This window comes from Lissotriton helveticus, chromosome 2_1 (assembly GCF_964261635.1).
Source record: "Lissotriton helveticus chromosome 2_1, aLisHel1.1, whole genome shotgun sequence".
Lineage (NCBI taxonomy): Eukaryota > Metazoa > Chordata > Amphibia > Caudata > Salamandridae > Lissotriton > Lissotriton helveticus.
Window position 1 is genome coordinate 200062816 of NC_136059.1, and position 17099 is coordinate 200079914.

General features: G+C 46.6%; 1 protein-coding gene across 1 annotated transcript in view; it reads left to right on the forward strand.

The window, feature by feature from the left end:
* Positions 1–16575, forward strand: part of NOL6 (nucleolar protein 6) — a 471490-nt gene extending 454915 nt beyond the window's left edge. Inside the window, exon 26 of the mRNA XM_078674724.1 lies at positions 16064–16575. Coding sequence (XP_078530850.1) covers positions 16064–16213 — 150 coding nt within the window. The 3' untranslated portion in view covers positions 16214–16575. The remainder of the gene's footprint in view (positions 1–16063) is intronic.
* Positions 16576–17099: the final 524 nt, after the last annotated feature.

The window sequence follows — 17099 nt, forward strand, 5'->3', positions numbered from 1 at the left end:
GATGCCGCTGGTCCTCCTTCGGGATCTGGTTCGTCGCCGGTGGACCTTACGACCTCCCCGGTGTCGGACCCTCAGGTGTCGCTTCCGGCGCCATCCTCGGGCGGCGCCGTCCCTGGTTCCACCTTCGTTCCTGTTCAGACGTCGGGACGGCCCCGATGGGCGCCGCTCCAGACGTCGTTTGGTGAGTTTCACTTTTATGAACAGGCCCCATTAGTTGAGAACCCTGAGTTTCAGGAGATGGGTGATGAAGAGGACTGGGAGGGGTCTGAGGACCCTCTGACCAGGGAGTGTCAGTCTCATGAGGACTGGGCAGGAGACCTTGGGGAGGCCAGTGGCCTGGACACTTATCCAGATACTGGTTTTGTTTCCCCTCCTACCGTGGCTTCGGAGGAGGGGGCAACTTATAGTGTGGTGCTGATGAGGGCTGCCAAGGCCTTGAGCCTTGAGCTCCCCGTCGCGTCCGTGAGGACTAATCTCCTCACTGAGGTCCTTAAACCACAGTCAAGCTCGGCCGAGCCTCTGCTGCCTTTTAATGAGGCCTTGACCGACGTTCTTCTGGGCACTTGGTCCAAGCCCGCTACGGGTTCGCCCGTGGATAGGAACGTGGCCAGACGTCACCGCCCAGCCCCGGGCGACCCAGGTTTCCTGTCCACCCACCCCACCCCCGAGAGTCTGGTCACCCAGGCCTCCAATTCCCAGACCGCGTTCCCGTCCGCCCCGCCGGACAGGGAATCCAAGAGGTATGAGCAGTATGGAAAGAAAATATTCTCATCCCTTAGTCTGGGTCTGCGGTCTTCCAACACCGCATGCCTCTTGGGCCGCTACACCCACTCTCTGTGGGATACGGTCGCGGAAGTGCTGCCAGAGTGTCCGTTGAAGGTACGGGCCAAACTCGGCCAAGCCCTTGTGGAGGGCCGGGACGCAGCCAAGTATTCCATTAGGTGTGGGCTGGATACCACCGACTCGCTAGGCAGAGCGATGGCAACGACGGTGGCGGTCAGATGCCACGCCTGGCTGAGGTCCGCCAACTTTTCGGCAGATGTCCAGAACACACTCATGGACATGCCGTTCGATGGCCGTCGCCGCTTTAGCGACAAAGCAGACCATGCGCTTGAGCGCTTTAAGGACTCCAGGGCTACGGCCAAGTCCTTGGGCCTCTCGGCCCCGCGCCAGCAATCGGCTGCTTATCACTCCTTTCGTGGCCACGGAAGGGGTGCACCCACACGTGCCGCTAGCCACGCTCCGCAGGGCAATACCCAACGCGGTGGCGGCCGTGGTAACCGCCGTCCGGGCGGTAGAGGACAACGGCGAGGTCAGTCCACACCTTCCCCCACAGCATCCGCCTCCAAGCCCTCCTAGTCCGTGCTTTCAGGCCCATGTGACGCCAGTGGGTGGCAGGATTCGCCATCACCACCTCCACTGGCGCACTGTCACTTCGGACAGGTGGGTGCTGCAAATCGTCCGAAGGGGCTACTCCCTCCCCTTCGAGGCGACTCCTCCAGCCATGCCACCGCAGAACCACCGTGTGTCGGGGGATCATTTGCGACTTCTGCAGGAGGAGGTTACGGCCCTCTTGGCCAAGGGGGCCATCGAGCGCGTTCCTGGGCCAGAAGTAGGGTGTGGTTGCTACTCCCACTACTTTCTGGTACCCAAGAAGGGCAAAGGGGGCCTACGCCCTATCTTGGATCTACGGAACGTCAACGGCTTCCTCCGGAAGGAGAAGTTCAAAATGCTGACACTGGCTCAGGTCTTAGCTGCCCTGGACCCAGGAGACTGGATGGTAGCGTTGGACTTGCAGGACGCCTATTTCCACATCCCCGTTCTGCCGGCCCACCGGCGCTACCTGCGGTTCACGGTTGGCCACGAGCACTTTCAGTTTACCGTGCTCCCCTTCGGCCTTACCAGCGCCCCACGGGTGTTCACAAAGGTGATGGCGGTGGTCGCAGCTCATCTGCGCAGGTTAGGGGTTTCAGTCTTCCCCTACCTCGACGACTGGCTGTTGAAGGCGGGCTCGCCCCAGACAGTCGTCAGATACCTCCAGACTACGGCGGATCTCCTGCACCTGCTGGGGTTCTCCATCAATGTGCCAAAGTCACACCTGTGCCCCTCTCAGAAGCTCCTCTTCATCGGAGCGGTTCTAGACTCGGCGCGGTTTCGGGTTTATCCACCCGAACAGCGGGTCCAGGATATTCAGGCTCTGATTCCCATCTTTCAGCCGTTATCCCGGGTCTCGGTCAGGTTGACGCTGCGGCTTCTGGGGCTGATGGCCTACTGCATCCTACTGGTGCATCACGCCAGGTGGCGGATGCGGGCTCTGCAGTGGGACCTGAAGTTTCAGTGGGCCCAGCATCAGGGCAACCTGTCTGACCACGTCCTGATCTCGGAGGGCACTGCGAGACAGCTGCAGTGGTGGCTCACGGACCGCGATTGGGTCAGCGGCAGATCCCTCTCCCTTCCCCAACCGGAGCACGTAGTTGTGACGGACGCGTCCCTCCAGGGCTGGGGAGGCCACATGGGAGAGGCGGAGATCAGAGGCCTCTGGTCTCCGGCGGAGGCCCGGCTCCACATCAACCTGTTGAAGTTACGGGCGATTCGTCTAGCACTGAAGGCATTCCTCCCCTCTGTCCGGGGGAGTGTAGTGCAGGTGTTCACGGACAACACCACCGCCATGTGGTACTGCAACAAACAGGGCGGGGTGGGGTCGTGGACCCTTTGCCAGGAGGCTCTGCGCCTTTGGCAATGGCTGGAAAGCCAGGGCGTGACCCTGGTGGCTCAACATCTGGCAGGTTCTCTGAACGCCAGGGCGGACGAGCTCAGCCGTCGGTGCATGATGGATCACGAATGGCGTCTGAACTCGGACGTGGCGCAAGGCCTCTTTCAGCAATGGGGAGAGCCTTGGTTAGATCTATTCGCCACCGAAGAGAACGCGCAATGTCATCTGTTCTGCGCGTTGGAATTTCTAAGGCGGCACTCGCTCGGAGACGCTTTTCGTCGCAAGTGGAGTTGTGGTCTGATGTACGCCTTTCCGCCTATACCACTTCTGCCCAGAGTGCTGAAGAAGATCATGCGCGACCGGGCCCAAGTCATCCTTGTCGCTCCGGACTGGGCCAGAAGGTACTGGTATCCAGAGCTACTCAGTATGTCAGTCGATCCCCCGGTTCGTCTGCCTCTTCAGGAGGACCTTCTGTCGCAGCAGCAGGGGACGGTCCTCCACCCGAACCTGTCCAGTCTCCACCTCCATGCTTGGAGATTGAGCGGCGACAGTTGAGGCCATTTGACTTGCCTCCTGAAGTCTGTAACGTCATTCTGGCAGCCAGGCGTCCCTCCACAAAGTCGGTATACGCCTGCAGGTGGAACAGATTTGTAGCATGGTGCACAGCAAAGGCTGTGGATCCTCTTGCTGCCCCTCTTTCTGAGGTTCTTCTCTTCCTTCTTTCTCTTGCCCATCAGGGCTCTGCTCTGGGCACTATTAAGGGCTACCTTTCTGCCCTTTCAGCCTTTCTCAGGCTACCTGATCAGCCTTCCTTGTTCAAGTGCCCTATTGTAAATCGATTTCTTAAGGGCATCACACACACGTTTCCTCCTGTTCCGTTTGTGATGCCTCAGTGGGACTTGAACCTGGTTCTTACATTTCTGATGTGCGCTCCCTTTAAGCCACTTCACTACTGTCCTCTTCGCCTTCTGACTTTGAAGACTGCTTTCCTGGTTGCCATCACCTCTGCCAGGAGAGTGAGTGAGCTCCAGGCCCTTTCTTGTACTCCACCTTTCCTTTCTGTCCATCCGGACAAAGTGGTGCTACGTACCAAACCTTCTTTCCTGCCCAAGGTTGTCACGGCCTTCCACATCGGGCAGTCTATCACCTTGCCAACCTTCTTTCCGCCACCGCATCCCTCTAAAGAGGAAGAGCGGCTCCACCGTCTGGACCCAAAACGTGCGCTCTCATTTTATTTGGATCGCACACGCCAGTTCCGGGTGGATGACCAACTCTTTGTTGGTTACGTGGGCGCTAAGAAGGGGAAAGTGGTACACAAGAGGACCATCTCCCGGTGGATCATCTTGTGTATCCAGGCATGCTACTCCTTCGCTAGGAAGGAGCCCCCTGCTGGATTGCGGGCTCATTCTACCCGACCCACGGCGACTACCACTGCCCTGGGCAGGGGTGTGCCCTTACAAGACATCTGTCAGGCAGCTACGTGGGCATCGCTGCACACGTTTGCAAGACACTACTGCCTGGACAGCCAAGTCCGGAGAGATGGCTTCTTTGGCCGTTCCGTCCTCCAGGACTTTCTGGTGTGATTATTGGTTCGCAGACCCACCACCGGGGTTGGTATTGCTGGGGTATCTATTCTAAGGTAAGGAATCTAATACTAACGTGTCTCTTTCAGATGCACAAGTTACTACTTGTGTAACGATATATCTGTAAGAGACATTAGTTAGTATTAGATTCCTTACCGACCCACCCATCCTCCCCGTTCTGCGAACCGATATCTAGGGTTAGGGTTATCCCCTGTCAGGGCCCTAGTTTCAATGGCACCAGTGTTGGTTTTTAACATGGCTCTGGTTTCTGGCGCGGAAAAGCTGTGTCTAAGAACTGACGTCAGCACACGGAGGCGGCGTCTAAGTACTCCGACAACGTCATCACGGCGCCGACGACGGACGCGGAGCCGCAGACGACGCCTACCGACGCGCAAGGGTACTGCTACGCAAAAATTTCCGGATCCAGTCTGACGCCTGGGGATATTCTAAGGTAAGGAATCTAATACTAACTAATGTCTCTTACAGATATATCGTTACACAAGTAGTAACTTGTGCATTAGGCACCACCTGTCCCAATGGTATCCAATAACCTCCGACAAGTGGGTGCTTCAGATTGTGTGGGAAGGGTGTGACCTTTCAGCCATCAATGCCTTGTGGTTCATGAATGGCGACTACATCTGGAGGTGGCACAAGGTCCCTTCCGTGTCAGGGGAGAACCTTGACTCAATCTGTTCATCTCCACCAAGAATACACAATGTCAGTACTTGTGCACGTTGCAGTTTTCTTGCTTGGAGACTCATTTCATCTCAAGTGCAGTTCAGGGCTCTTGTACACCTTTCTGCTAATTACACATGACCCGATTTCTCAACAAGATCAGGACAGGCTGGGCCCAAGTCATTCTTGTGGCTCTGGATTGGGCACAGAGAGTATAGTATCCCGAACTCCTGAGCATGAGCATCGGTCCTACTGTCGGGCTGTATAGCCGCAGTTAAGTGTTTTCAATTTTCAGCTCGGCATGGATGGCACTATGCTGAGAGATTTTTCTGTTAAAATGGCAAAAAATGTTGTCACTTTCTAGCTTGGCGTGGATTGCACTCTGCTAATCCTATGTCTAAAAACTTTGCTAGAAAAACAACCATTTGAGGTGAGCAGATTCAGTGTGCCACTGGTGTTGTAGGGTGCTTTGTAATGGACGTGCTGTCTACCTAAATGTGGAACTGGCCAGAGTTCCCCGCTTCCTTTTATGCATATCATAACCATAGTATAAATTAATAATTCAAATCACCGGAAGGCACAATGCAAAACACAATACACCAGGAATATTGATGTAACAAACTGGTATTATCATAATGTCTATTTTGGCACCTGTCTGCCTCGGTAGTAAGTGGGAGGTGAAAAATCAGGCAACCAGGAAACACTTCTTCAGGCTCTGGAATGTTTGTTTATCCAAGCGTCTTCAGCAAAGTGTTTGCCTGTGTGCCTTAAACACCACTCCCCTTAACAGGGAGTCTAAAAACATGAATGCATTAGGCAGAAAAGTATTTTTCTCAGATAGCATTGCTTGTATGTGCACCAGCTCCTTTTGCTTTTCATTCTGAAACAATCATGCCATATTGGTCACAACCGGGTGCCTCGAATTGGTCAGATTATTTACTGCAGCTATTTGTTGAAAAGCTTAAAAGTGCCATGGAAGTGTTTGTTGAAGACCAGACTGAACACCATGGATTCCAATTTATGGGACCAAGCGCCTTGAAAATGTTGTGAGATGTTGGCGGCTGGTTAATTGACATGCCTTTTGATGGTGAATGTGTAAATAATCTTTGCACTTCTGCATCTCCGCATCAATACATCAAATGCTGAAGTCTAGTATCTACTCTTTTCTCAAACCTGCACTGCTCCATGCCCCAGCTTTTCTTTTCCCTCTGCGAGGGGCAGGGGAGATACCCTAGCACGTCTCAGCAGTCCTCTTTATTGTCAATATACCTCCTTTAATGTTTTTTTTGCTCAGTCGCGAGTCCTGGTTTTGGGATGGGTCGCATCCGTATTAAAAGCATCCCAGACCAGTTGGGCTTAATAATAATTCCGTTGGAGTTCATTTACCGAGCCACTACCTGCTCTCCATTGCATCCCCATCCTCCATTCCACCATCTGGTCACCTTGAGGGAAGAAGCAGAACATGGGTTTTGCAAGCTTCTAGGTGAACAGATATGAAGTGGGTTATGAAGAATGGTGTAGGATCTCACTGTCCTGTACCTGAGTATCCCCAACAAGGTCCTGTGAAAGGATAAATTAAGTAGGGTGAATAACGTTGATGCAGATCCTGCAAGCCCTGCAACTTCAGGATTGGCTGATCTCACTCACTGGGCCTATTTTCATCTTCTGAAAAGTGTTCTTGACGGTGCTTTGAGGATGGTGAGAATGGGTCCATTTAAAGACTTCACATTTCGTGGAAGGACCAGACCTGTACCTTCAAGGAGTTTGTTTTTTCTCTTCTCTGAATGATAGTAATAAAAGCGAATGGAAAGTTAGGGTTCTTCCTCATCCTCCTAACCTTCGCCTGATGTCACCGTCCCCCATAATCGGAGTTTTTTTTCTCTTCATTTTGCAAGCAGTTCTGTTTCCTCAGTTGTCAGTCCATGATGCCTTTTTCAGGAAAAGGTCTGTAATCCCTCTAGCCAGTGTTATAAATGTTCTCCCTGCAGCACAGTTGTTTTAGCCTGGGACAACACTGTAAGCTGCTGTTTTACTTCATCTTGTGCAGCTTGTCCTATCATATATTTTTTTGACCCGTAATGCGTGGCTATGTATGAGATGTCTTCAGAGGAATGTCCGCGCTCAGTGCAACTAAGCTGGATAACAGATTCTCTCTTCCCAAGCTTGTATTCAGACTTTCTGATCAAGAAATCCTCCTCAGGTACATAACCTTGGTGTATTTCCCGCCCTCTAGGAGCACACTGCCACGGATGAAGCAAAGCTGTGAGCCACTTAGACTCGTTTTGTCAGTCCCAACCTTGATCTCTGGCACTCTTTTTATGGCAACACACAATCCTTGTGCACACACAATCAGTTGAGTGGCATAGTGAGGGTACTAAATCACAGTGGCAACCGATATTAAAGCACATATAAAAAATCATTCTCTAAGTAATGTCCTAAATTGCTTTATTTCAGTGAGTGTTTTTTTATAAATTAGAATGTTCCCTCCATCGTGAATTTAAACCAGAGTAGGTTCTATGTTCTATCTTGGTAGTGGCTGATTTATGTTTCCTAGTCTGGTCCCATGAATCCTTTTTTAGTCCTAGTGTATTACGGTTTTTAGAAGATGAGTACTATTAATTTCTCTCATTCCAGGTGCTTAAAAAAACACAACCAAAAATTGTTCTAACTTATTCATATATGCTTTTTTAAGTTCAAAAAAGAATTTTATTAGGTAAAAGGAGAGAAGAACAAGGTGTCAATACATAGTGCATAAAAAAAAGTAGAAAATATAAATACAGTAGTAAGCAGTGGGCATAATACAATTGCAAACAAAAATAAAATCTGATCATGAGCATTAAAACTAAATAAAGCAGAGACAATAATTGTAGTAATACAGTTAGGCAAAAGGAAGTACACATAATTGATATTGAAAGAGAAATGGAATAAGGAGGGCATTAAGGGGGGTTTAAGACTTCTTGCTGTGAAGGTCGTGGGTGAAATGAACGCTTAGCACATACATCAAGATAGAGCGTAATAGGAAGCCATAACTCCATACGCTTTGCAGCCATGCGAGCAGAAAAAACAAAAGCAGTGTCCAGTCTATGATTATGGCAAACATTGTACCACCATGCTTTAAAGGAAATGTTAGAGAAGTTCTTCCAGTTGACTGTAATCTGCTGAAACGCAACAGCTAACAATAAATCAATGATCCTAGTATTCAGATCAACATCTTCCCAGGAAGGAGAAAGGCTACCCAGGAAAACGTTAGTGTATGAAGAAGGAATGTGAGTGTGGAAAATTACATTAATTTGGGTCCAACTTGCAACCAAAAGACATGAACATCTTTACACAGGAATAGCATATGGAACAGAGTTGCTTGCGGGGAGGAACATGACCAGCAGATGTGTGGAGTGGCTGGAAAGCGCTTATGGAGGTCAAATGGCGTGAAAAGAAGTCTGTTGTAAATGAAAAACAAGGATTGTGTCGAGGTCGCTGCTCTGGAGGATGTACGAATCTTAGTCCAGATCTTATCCCATAGAGGAATGGGCCAAGATGTGGCAAGATCGTGTTCCCAGCATTCTTCCACTTTAGATTTGGGTCTAACGGTATCTTTGGTGTGAAGGTGTTTGTAAATAGAGGAGGCTTTAGGAGTAGTGCGCAAAAAAGAATAGAGTAGTGAGGTGGGAGTGAGTGAAGAAGGAGAGGGAAGAGGAGTGAGCAAGAGACGATTGTAAGTTGCCACTACTGTCTCTTTAAGAAGAAGGTATTTGCGAGCAAAAGAAGCAGGCAAGCCATAAGTGGTGCGGAGGGAAGGGAATGAAAGAAGAGTGTGAAAATAATTGGGAAACCCATATTAATCCCTTTTGCCGCCACGACTTCCAGTAAAAGGGTTTGTCGCAAATCAAGAGGGAGGTGTTGTGCCAAATGGTAGAGGTGAGGAAATCAGCAACGGTCGCAGGGGTAGCAGGAGAAGCAGATAGAAGTAATTTAGTGGTGAATTTGTGAATGGGAGTGTGAATAGAAGAGGGTTTGCGTGAGAATGAGAGATACTCAGCGAGGGAAAAGGGGGAAAGAAAAAGGCGTTCAAGCTTAGCCCATAAGGGGCAAGGAGAGACCGGGTCTTGTAACCAAAAGGAAGCCTGTCGCAACAGAAACGCCTTGTGGTAACCTGGGAAATCCGGAAAATTAACTCCGCCTTCTGACTTGGGGCGTATAAGCCTAGCTAAGGACATTATAGGTTTTTTTATTGCTCCAAAGAAAGGAGATAAAAATTGAGTTAATCTTCCTGAAAAATTTAGAAGGGATAGAGACAGGAATGTTAGAAAGAGTGTAAAGGACTATGGGAGATAACATCATTTTGATTGTATCTAGACGGCCCCACCATGATAAATAAAGAGGATGCCATCTAGATGTTAAATCCGATAGTTTTTGAGTACATTTATTTAAACAAAGAGAGACCGTGCCTGAAATAGAGAGGGTAATGTGTAGGCCAAGGTATTTACGTGTGAAGAGCTCCATGTAAAATTGGAAGTGTTAAAATCAGGCTTAAATGTGTACTTCGTCAAGGGTAGAATCTCACATTTATAATTGTTGAGCTTGTAGCCAGATATCTGGGAATAATCTCTTACTTCGGCAAGGAAGGCAGGGAGAGATTCAACGGGGTTAGAGATAAAAAGTAAAATATCGTCCGCATATGCGGCGAGCTTAACTTGAGAATCCAAAACTTGAAAGCCATGAATATGGGGGTTTTGGCGAAGTTTGGATAAAAAAGGTTCTAAAGCCAGGTTGAAAAGAAAAGGGGACAGAGGACAGCCTTGACGTACGCCTCTCCCCACGTCAAAAAAGGAAGAGACTAGGCCATTGGCGCAAACTGCCGCACGGGGATTGAAATACAGTAAAGAAATCAAAGAAATAAATTTGGGGCCAAAACCGAACCATTTAAGGGTATGAAAAAGATATGTCCACTCAACCCTATCGAATGCTTTCTCAGCATCTAGAGCAATTGCTGCGAGGGAGTGGGATAAATTAAGAGTATAGTGTTATCAGTGATAAATCGACCCTTGACGAAGCCTGGTTGTTCCTGTCCTAAAAGATCTGGGAGTTGAGGGTCAAGACGCGTTGCAAGTGATTTAGCAAATATCTTGTAGTCAATATTGACCAAAGAGATGGGCCTATAATTTTTACAATAGTGAACATCTTTTCCTTCCTTGGGTATAAGGCAGATGTGGGCGTCAGAGAAAGAACCTGAGGAGTCACCCAGGGCAACAAATGTGTCTATAAGAGAATGTAATTTTGGGATGAGTAGCTTTGAGAAATGAAGAAAAAATTCAACAGTAAGACCGTCTGGTCCAGGAGCCTTGTCTGTTTTGAGAGTTTGGAGCGCTGTAAGTAATTCTTGTGAGGAAATGTCTAATTCTAAGTGAGAAAGATCGAGAGGGAAATGGTCAGGTTTGTGTATGGTAGAAAAGAAATGATCAAGAGATTGGGAAGAGGGTTGGGTTTCAGAGGAGTACAAGTTTTATAGAAAATGGAGAATTCAGTGAGGATATCTGCGTCTTTGTGTTTAAGAGTAGATTGAGTGTCGTAGATGGATTCAATGTTCAATTTGTTATGCTTGATTTTCAAGTAACTAGCAAACATTTTCCCTACTTTATTTCTACCTCCATAAAACTTTGCACTAGATTTCAATAAATACAAGGAAGCATCCTCTGTGGATTTTTTGTTGAATCCCATTTTGGCATTGACCAGTGCTGTTAAACTGTTTTGTGAATGGGAAGTAAAATAAGCGTGCTCCAATTTCTTAATGTCTTGAAGAAGATCTGTAGTAAATTTGCGGGCAGTTTTCCGTTTCTTTGCCACATATCCAATTATAAAATCCCTGGCCGCAGCTTTAAAAGCATCCCATATGGTGTGTTTGGAGATGGAAGGAGTCTCGTTAAACAGAAAAAAATCGTCAAAAAATGTAATAAAGGAAGTAGTGAACTTGGGATCCAGTAAAAGGGTATTATTAAAGTGCCATCTCTTAGGTCCAACAGGCTTAGGAAGTATATCAAGATGTACTAAAGTAGGGGCATGATCCGAGAGTAGAATTGGACCAATTTCGGCATTAGTAAGAGTTTGGGCAATATTATAAGTAACAAAAATATAATCAATCCGAGATTGGGAATGATGGCATGGGGAATAAAAAGTAAATTCTCTTGCCGTCGGATTGCACAAGCGCCAGGTGTCAATGAGCTTGTGTTGGGAGATGGCTTGAGCAAAGAGTTTATGAGACTTATTTAGGACATAGGGAGTTTTGGAATTTCTGTCTAGGAAGGGATCAAAAGGTTGGTTACAATCACCTGCTAAGATGAAATTATCATCAACAAATCTGGTGATATGGTGGGAAAGGTCATGCCAAAAAGCAGGATCAGCCCCTGTGGGGGCATAGACATTCAAAAAAGAAATTGGAACACCTTTAAGAGACAATTTAGAATGTATCCATCGACCTTCAGCATCCGATTCCTGAGTGATCAGGGAATGGGAGAGGGTTTTCGGCATAAAATAGCTACTCCATTTCGTTTGCCATCACCCTGGGAGTAGTAAACCTCACCCACCCAGCCTCTTTTAAGTTTAGCGGATTCTGCATCAGATAAGTGAGTTTCTTGTAAAAATGCAATATCAACATTTAATATAGCTATATAAGATAAGATTCTTTGTCGTTTGATTGGAGAATTAATTCCCTTAACATTCCATGTAATGATTTTCAATGATATAATATACAAAATAGAAGAAAATGAAAGCAAGAAGTAGATTCAAAAAGAAAGCTCATGAAAAAAGATGAGTGAAAGAAAAAGAAATGATCATAGATGCCAGAAATGGAGGAGAGAAAGAAGAGGAAAAGAGAGAAAAGTATAGGAAAGAAAGAGAGAAGAAAAAGGGAAGGAAGGAAAAGGAAGAAGTAGAAAAAAATAGGCATATGCTGGGAAACATAACAGGAAAGACGGGGAGCGTGAGAGAGAGAAATACAGAAACAAGAGAGTAGAAGAAGAAATCCTCAAGAGTAGAAGGCAAAACATAGAGACAATGAAAGTGAAAAAATCGAAGCAGATAGAGAAAAAAAGACACCTGCAAACAAGGAGAGAATGCGGGGGTTAGGGAGGGGGAACAAAAGAGAAAATATACATGGTGAACAAAAAGGAAAACTGTACTTACGGGGAGGGAAGGGAGCACAATCAGGAAGGATCAAACTAGAAGGAGGGGGGGTAGAACCAACTGGAAGAGGCAGGGCGATCTGGGTCAGCGAACCGCCCCCAGCCGGGGGAACAACATGGAACGCGATATGTAATCTGTGGAAAAAAAGAAGGATAACATTAGAGGACAATAACAGTGAAGAGGACGAGCAGGGAGGAAGTCATGCGGTTAAAGTAAACAGGCGAGTAAAAAGTACAAAACGGAAAAAAGGAATGAGTATAGAAGTATATAGGGGTGAAGAACACAACTGTTAAACTCAGAGAACGAATAAAAGGGGTAGAACAACAATAAAGATCAACCATCAAAAAAGAGAGAGAACAAGGAAATCACGGAGGGAAGGAGGAAGAGGGACCAGAAAGGTCCATGTCATTAGTTTGGCAGGAATTCAGGAAGCTTTGAAGACGAACTGGATCCTCGTATGTTGTTGTCTTGTTGTTATAGGTAACCCTGAAGAGAGACGGATGGAAAAGACCATATCTGGCACCGATGGAACGAAGAGCTGGTCTCATATCCAAGAAGGCCTTATGCCGGTCAGCCGTGGTTCTTGCATAATCTTGCGCGAAGAACAGGGAGGATCCCGATCAAGTCAGACGGGGAGAAGCTCTGGCTGCTGAAAGAACTTTCAATAAGTCGGTGTATTCCAGGAAATACATAATGATGCCTCTTGGTTTCAAGGAAGTGGAGGTAGGAGAAGGAGCCCGACCAAGTCGATGAGCCCGTTGTATATTAAGCTTGGTGTCTTCCGGCAAGTACAAAAGCGTGGGAAGAAAAGATTTGAAAAAAGCAACAGGGTCAGTCCCCTCGCAGCCCTCCACCAGGCCGAAGATGCGTAAGTTGTTGCGTCTATTTCGATTTTCAAGATCCTCCACCTGCTTTTGAAGAGACACAACCTGTGAGTGCAGTTCTTCCATGAAAGGTCGGAGTGCTCTTATCTCCGCCAACAACAGTTCCATTGATATGACAGAGGCAGGGTTAAATGGAGAAGGTGGATCCTTTTTCAACCTTTTGGTACTGCCTTTCCCTGTGGTCTGCCCAGACTGCTCCATGGAGGACTGTGGTGTGTGGGCCGAGGATGTCTGAGAAGCTTCTATCCGGGCAAAGGCCGAAAACACCTTGGAATTTTTAATGAAGACACGCTGCGAAGATTTGTTGGCACCGCACAGCGTAAGTTTACCCATAAAAGGCAGCCGTCAGGAAAAAGGACATCCAAAAAACCTATATGCATGAACTTCGTATACTGCAAGACAGCTGGGCAAGAGCAATGTAGCAGAGGAAAAGTTTTGCTCAGTGAGGCAGGTTAGTATGAGCAACAACGCACTTGGTAAATCCAGGGAAAGGGTAGCAGTGTTCATAAAATGGCCACCACAGTTTGAAAGCTGAGGAGACTGAAGGCAGCATTTTTAAATATCAGAGGACAGCAGCCGCAGTAAATAGGCACAACGAGTCAGTGATGAGGAAAATACAGTCCAGCACAAATAAGGAGCAATGCTGCAGGCATCAAAAAAGCCGTTGTGGGAAGCTGCGCATGACGAGGGAGCAGCACCGGCACTTCAGAAATACAAAATGGCAGCCACGACTATGGTGGAGCCGTGGCCGGAGACAAATCAGCAGAAAAGCATCAAAAGGAGACCTGGGGAGCTTCACGAGGGACTCGCATCATGCCCGCAAAGTTCCGACGAAGAAATCCGCTCTCGGCGATTTCAAAGGCAGTTGCGAACCGCTTGTGCCCCGCAGCGGGACCGGAGCGCTCACGCCGACGCCGCCATCCGCATCGGGCGCTAGCCACGCCCCCTTTCATTCATATATGCTGATTCTTTGTAGTTCTGGCAGTGTGCATTGGATGCCCCAGATTGTGTTGACGCTGGTGAGACCTCTGGTTGTTTCTGTGTGCCCCTGGAAGGTGGTTTCATTTCAGGAGTTTGTAGTTTTTAAAAGAGACCGAGTTAGTCCATAAGGTAGTAGGATTCTTGCTTATGATTTCTCCATCCATAGGTGGCTCACAAGTAGCCCAGGTTTCCCCTGGAAATATATGCTACAGATATTGATGCCATACTGTTCAGTTTCCTCTCCCTTCCATTGCTTATTGCTCTGCAACCTTCTTTGGAAGGAAGAGTTTGCTATTTTCTCCTGATGATTAGGAGTATTAAGATCTTATGGTGGAGAAGAAAAGGTTATGACCCAAAACACCTATCCCTCACCAGGACTATCTTCTTTAAAGTCGTCAAAACAAACCCCCTCCTTCCCACTATGTAGCCACCTGATTGATAGCAGTTTTCAATGTCATCATGTGCATGTCAGTAAACCAGCAAAACAAATTAAGGGATCATTTGCCACTCTGATGTATGCTGGCAATTTGGAGATCATGGGTGTCTTGGCAGTGCAGTTTATTTCCTAAATGAGAAATAGCATGCTTATTAAAATTGAGAAAATAAAATAGTGGTTCGAAAAGAAGTGTTTGTTATAAAGTCCTATTTTTGATATGTTTTTTATTGTATTAAACAATTAAATATAAAGACATGGTGAGACTGCATAGACATGGTTTCTGGTTAGAGAGATGGTTTTCTTTTTACTGAAGTGTTCCAAGCTCCACGATGATGGATAACTGTGTTGTAGGTAAGTAACCTTTTCGTATTGCAATAGCTTTATATATAGGATTGGCTGTTTTATATATATATATATATATATATATATATATATATATATATATATATATATATATATATATATATAGAAACAGTATATTTTATTTAGGAAAATAATGTAAATGTAGATAAACTGCTTTCAGCTGAGAATGTTTTTCTTCGCCATAAATGCCAACTTGAAAGAAGAGATCAAAACGCTCTGAGGGTCCCAGAATTACTTGTAAAAGGCTTATCCCCATTTATGGATCCTTTGGAAGAAACCTTTGTAATGTCTTCGAGCTTTGGTTCTCCAATACAGCTCCAGCAGCTCTTTTAGTTTTAAAGGCATTGAATAGTGCATGCTAATGTGTGGCCCAGCACCCTATGATCATTTACAGTTCCAGGTATCTGATGTGGCTTTCCATTCAGAGAGTCCCAGGTTGCTCCTCCTGACTTCATTACTTTGTTGTACCAGGGACATGGTCCTGGCGAACCAACCACTCACTAGTACAACAAAGGGACACGATCATGGAGAATTGAGACAATCCGTCCCTATTTGGTGTTGTTAAATCCAAACTCTCCCTGCAATCCAGATTGTTTTTTCTTCATTTTGTTTGATGCTAGCTACAGGTAAGATGTTGTTGGTCTGTGTAACATGCATCTTCTAGCATATCCGCCAGGCCCATTTAAGGGGTGCCTGACCTTCCATTCTCTCCCCTTTCCCTCTGTTTGTCTAGTACCCTCCCTTCACAGAAATTAAACAACTAAAATAAATCCTCCTAAACAAAAAGAAAAATGGGGGCAGTAAAGATGTGATTTTGCACTTCTCATGGAATCAAGCCCTGTTTAAAGCATGGAGTGTATATTTTCGCTCTACATCAATTTGCTCCTCAATAAAACCTTAATGGGCTGACCTGGAAAGGAAGGCAGTGATCCCTGAGGCTTTTTCGGGTGTATCATCGAAGAGGTTATATTCGGTTGAACGCAAGCAATTATGTACCTCGACTTGATGCATCCTCCGTGCCAAGGCTTCAGGGTGGAGGCGGGAACTTTCCATTTGTGCATATTTTGTAACAGAAGTCTGGGAACCACAATCCTAATTGTCGAATTTGGTCTTCTGTATGCTGAGCACGATTAATTAAAGGTAGTGCACCTCAGGAAACAGGATGATTGGTTTCCATCAAGATGCAACTCGCAGTCTGACCCAAATCTCGATGTAGCTCATCCCTCTCTTTCTCTCTGTTCATGTTTTACAGACTACCAACGTCAAAGGAAGGATGATGGAAGTGCGCGGTACCGAGTCTGTAATGGTACCCAACGTGGAGGCTATTGTCGAAGACTTTGAGATCATGGGGGCCGGTCTGGTCCGAAAAGTGGAAGCCAACACCGAAAAATGGAATATCTAGAACAGGGCCTTACAGAATCGTCCATCTTGCATATCTGTAGCCAGTGCATAAGACCAATTTGTGGAAATACTTTTGATTAATGATTATATATTTCCTTGGACTGCCATGAGCATTCTTTTTGTATACAAATGTGATTTTATAAAGAAAACTGTGCACAAAGTCATCACGAGAAAGCCATCTAATCGAGTAGGAACATCTTTGCTCATGAAGTTCATGCTGGAGACCATCTCGTCTGGGAAAACTGTATCCAGAAGTTGACTTCTGTCCTGTCATGATCTTGGGTGCCAAGTGACAAAAAAATAACAAATAAAGTGATCTTGCTTCATCGAACATGCTACTGCAATAAATAAAAGCAAGACAGGTACATGTATGCAGTTTTCTTTCAGTGCAAATAAATCTTGCCTTGATCAGCAAGCATAGTATTCCCAGAGGCCATACAGTCTGTGAGTTTCAGGATGTTTGATCCTGCTGCAGGCATAGGCTGAGTTTGAAGATGTGCGGTGTGGTCTCGCTTGGCCCTTTTTTTGGAGCCATTGGTGGCTGTCTCTCGAGTGTTTGTATTTCCACTCCCACAAGTTTGCTATGTCTTACCTTATTCTCAACAGTGATGCTACAGAACTTTGAAGAAGCTAATGGGATGACAGTATTATTGTTGGGGCTATGTTGAGCCTTGATCTATTCTGTGACAAGTAGGAGAAGAGTTGTGCCCCCAGAAAACTACTTGTGTGGAAAGTCTTAGAGGAGTCGCATAGTCTGTTGAAAAGGCTGTAAGGCCAAGCTAATGTAAGCCGGTGCATATAGCAAATGTGCTGATGGAAATAATAAGGGTGCAGGATGTTGCATTTTTAGCATAAAGCTGCTGTCAGTTTCAGAATACCTCAGATAA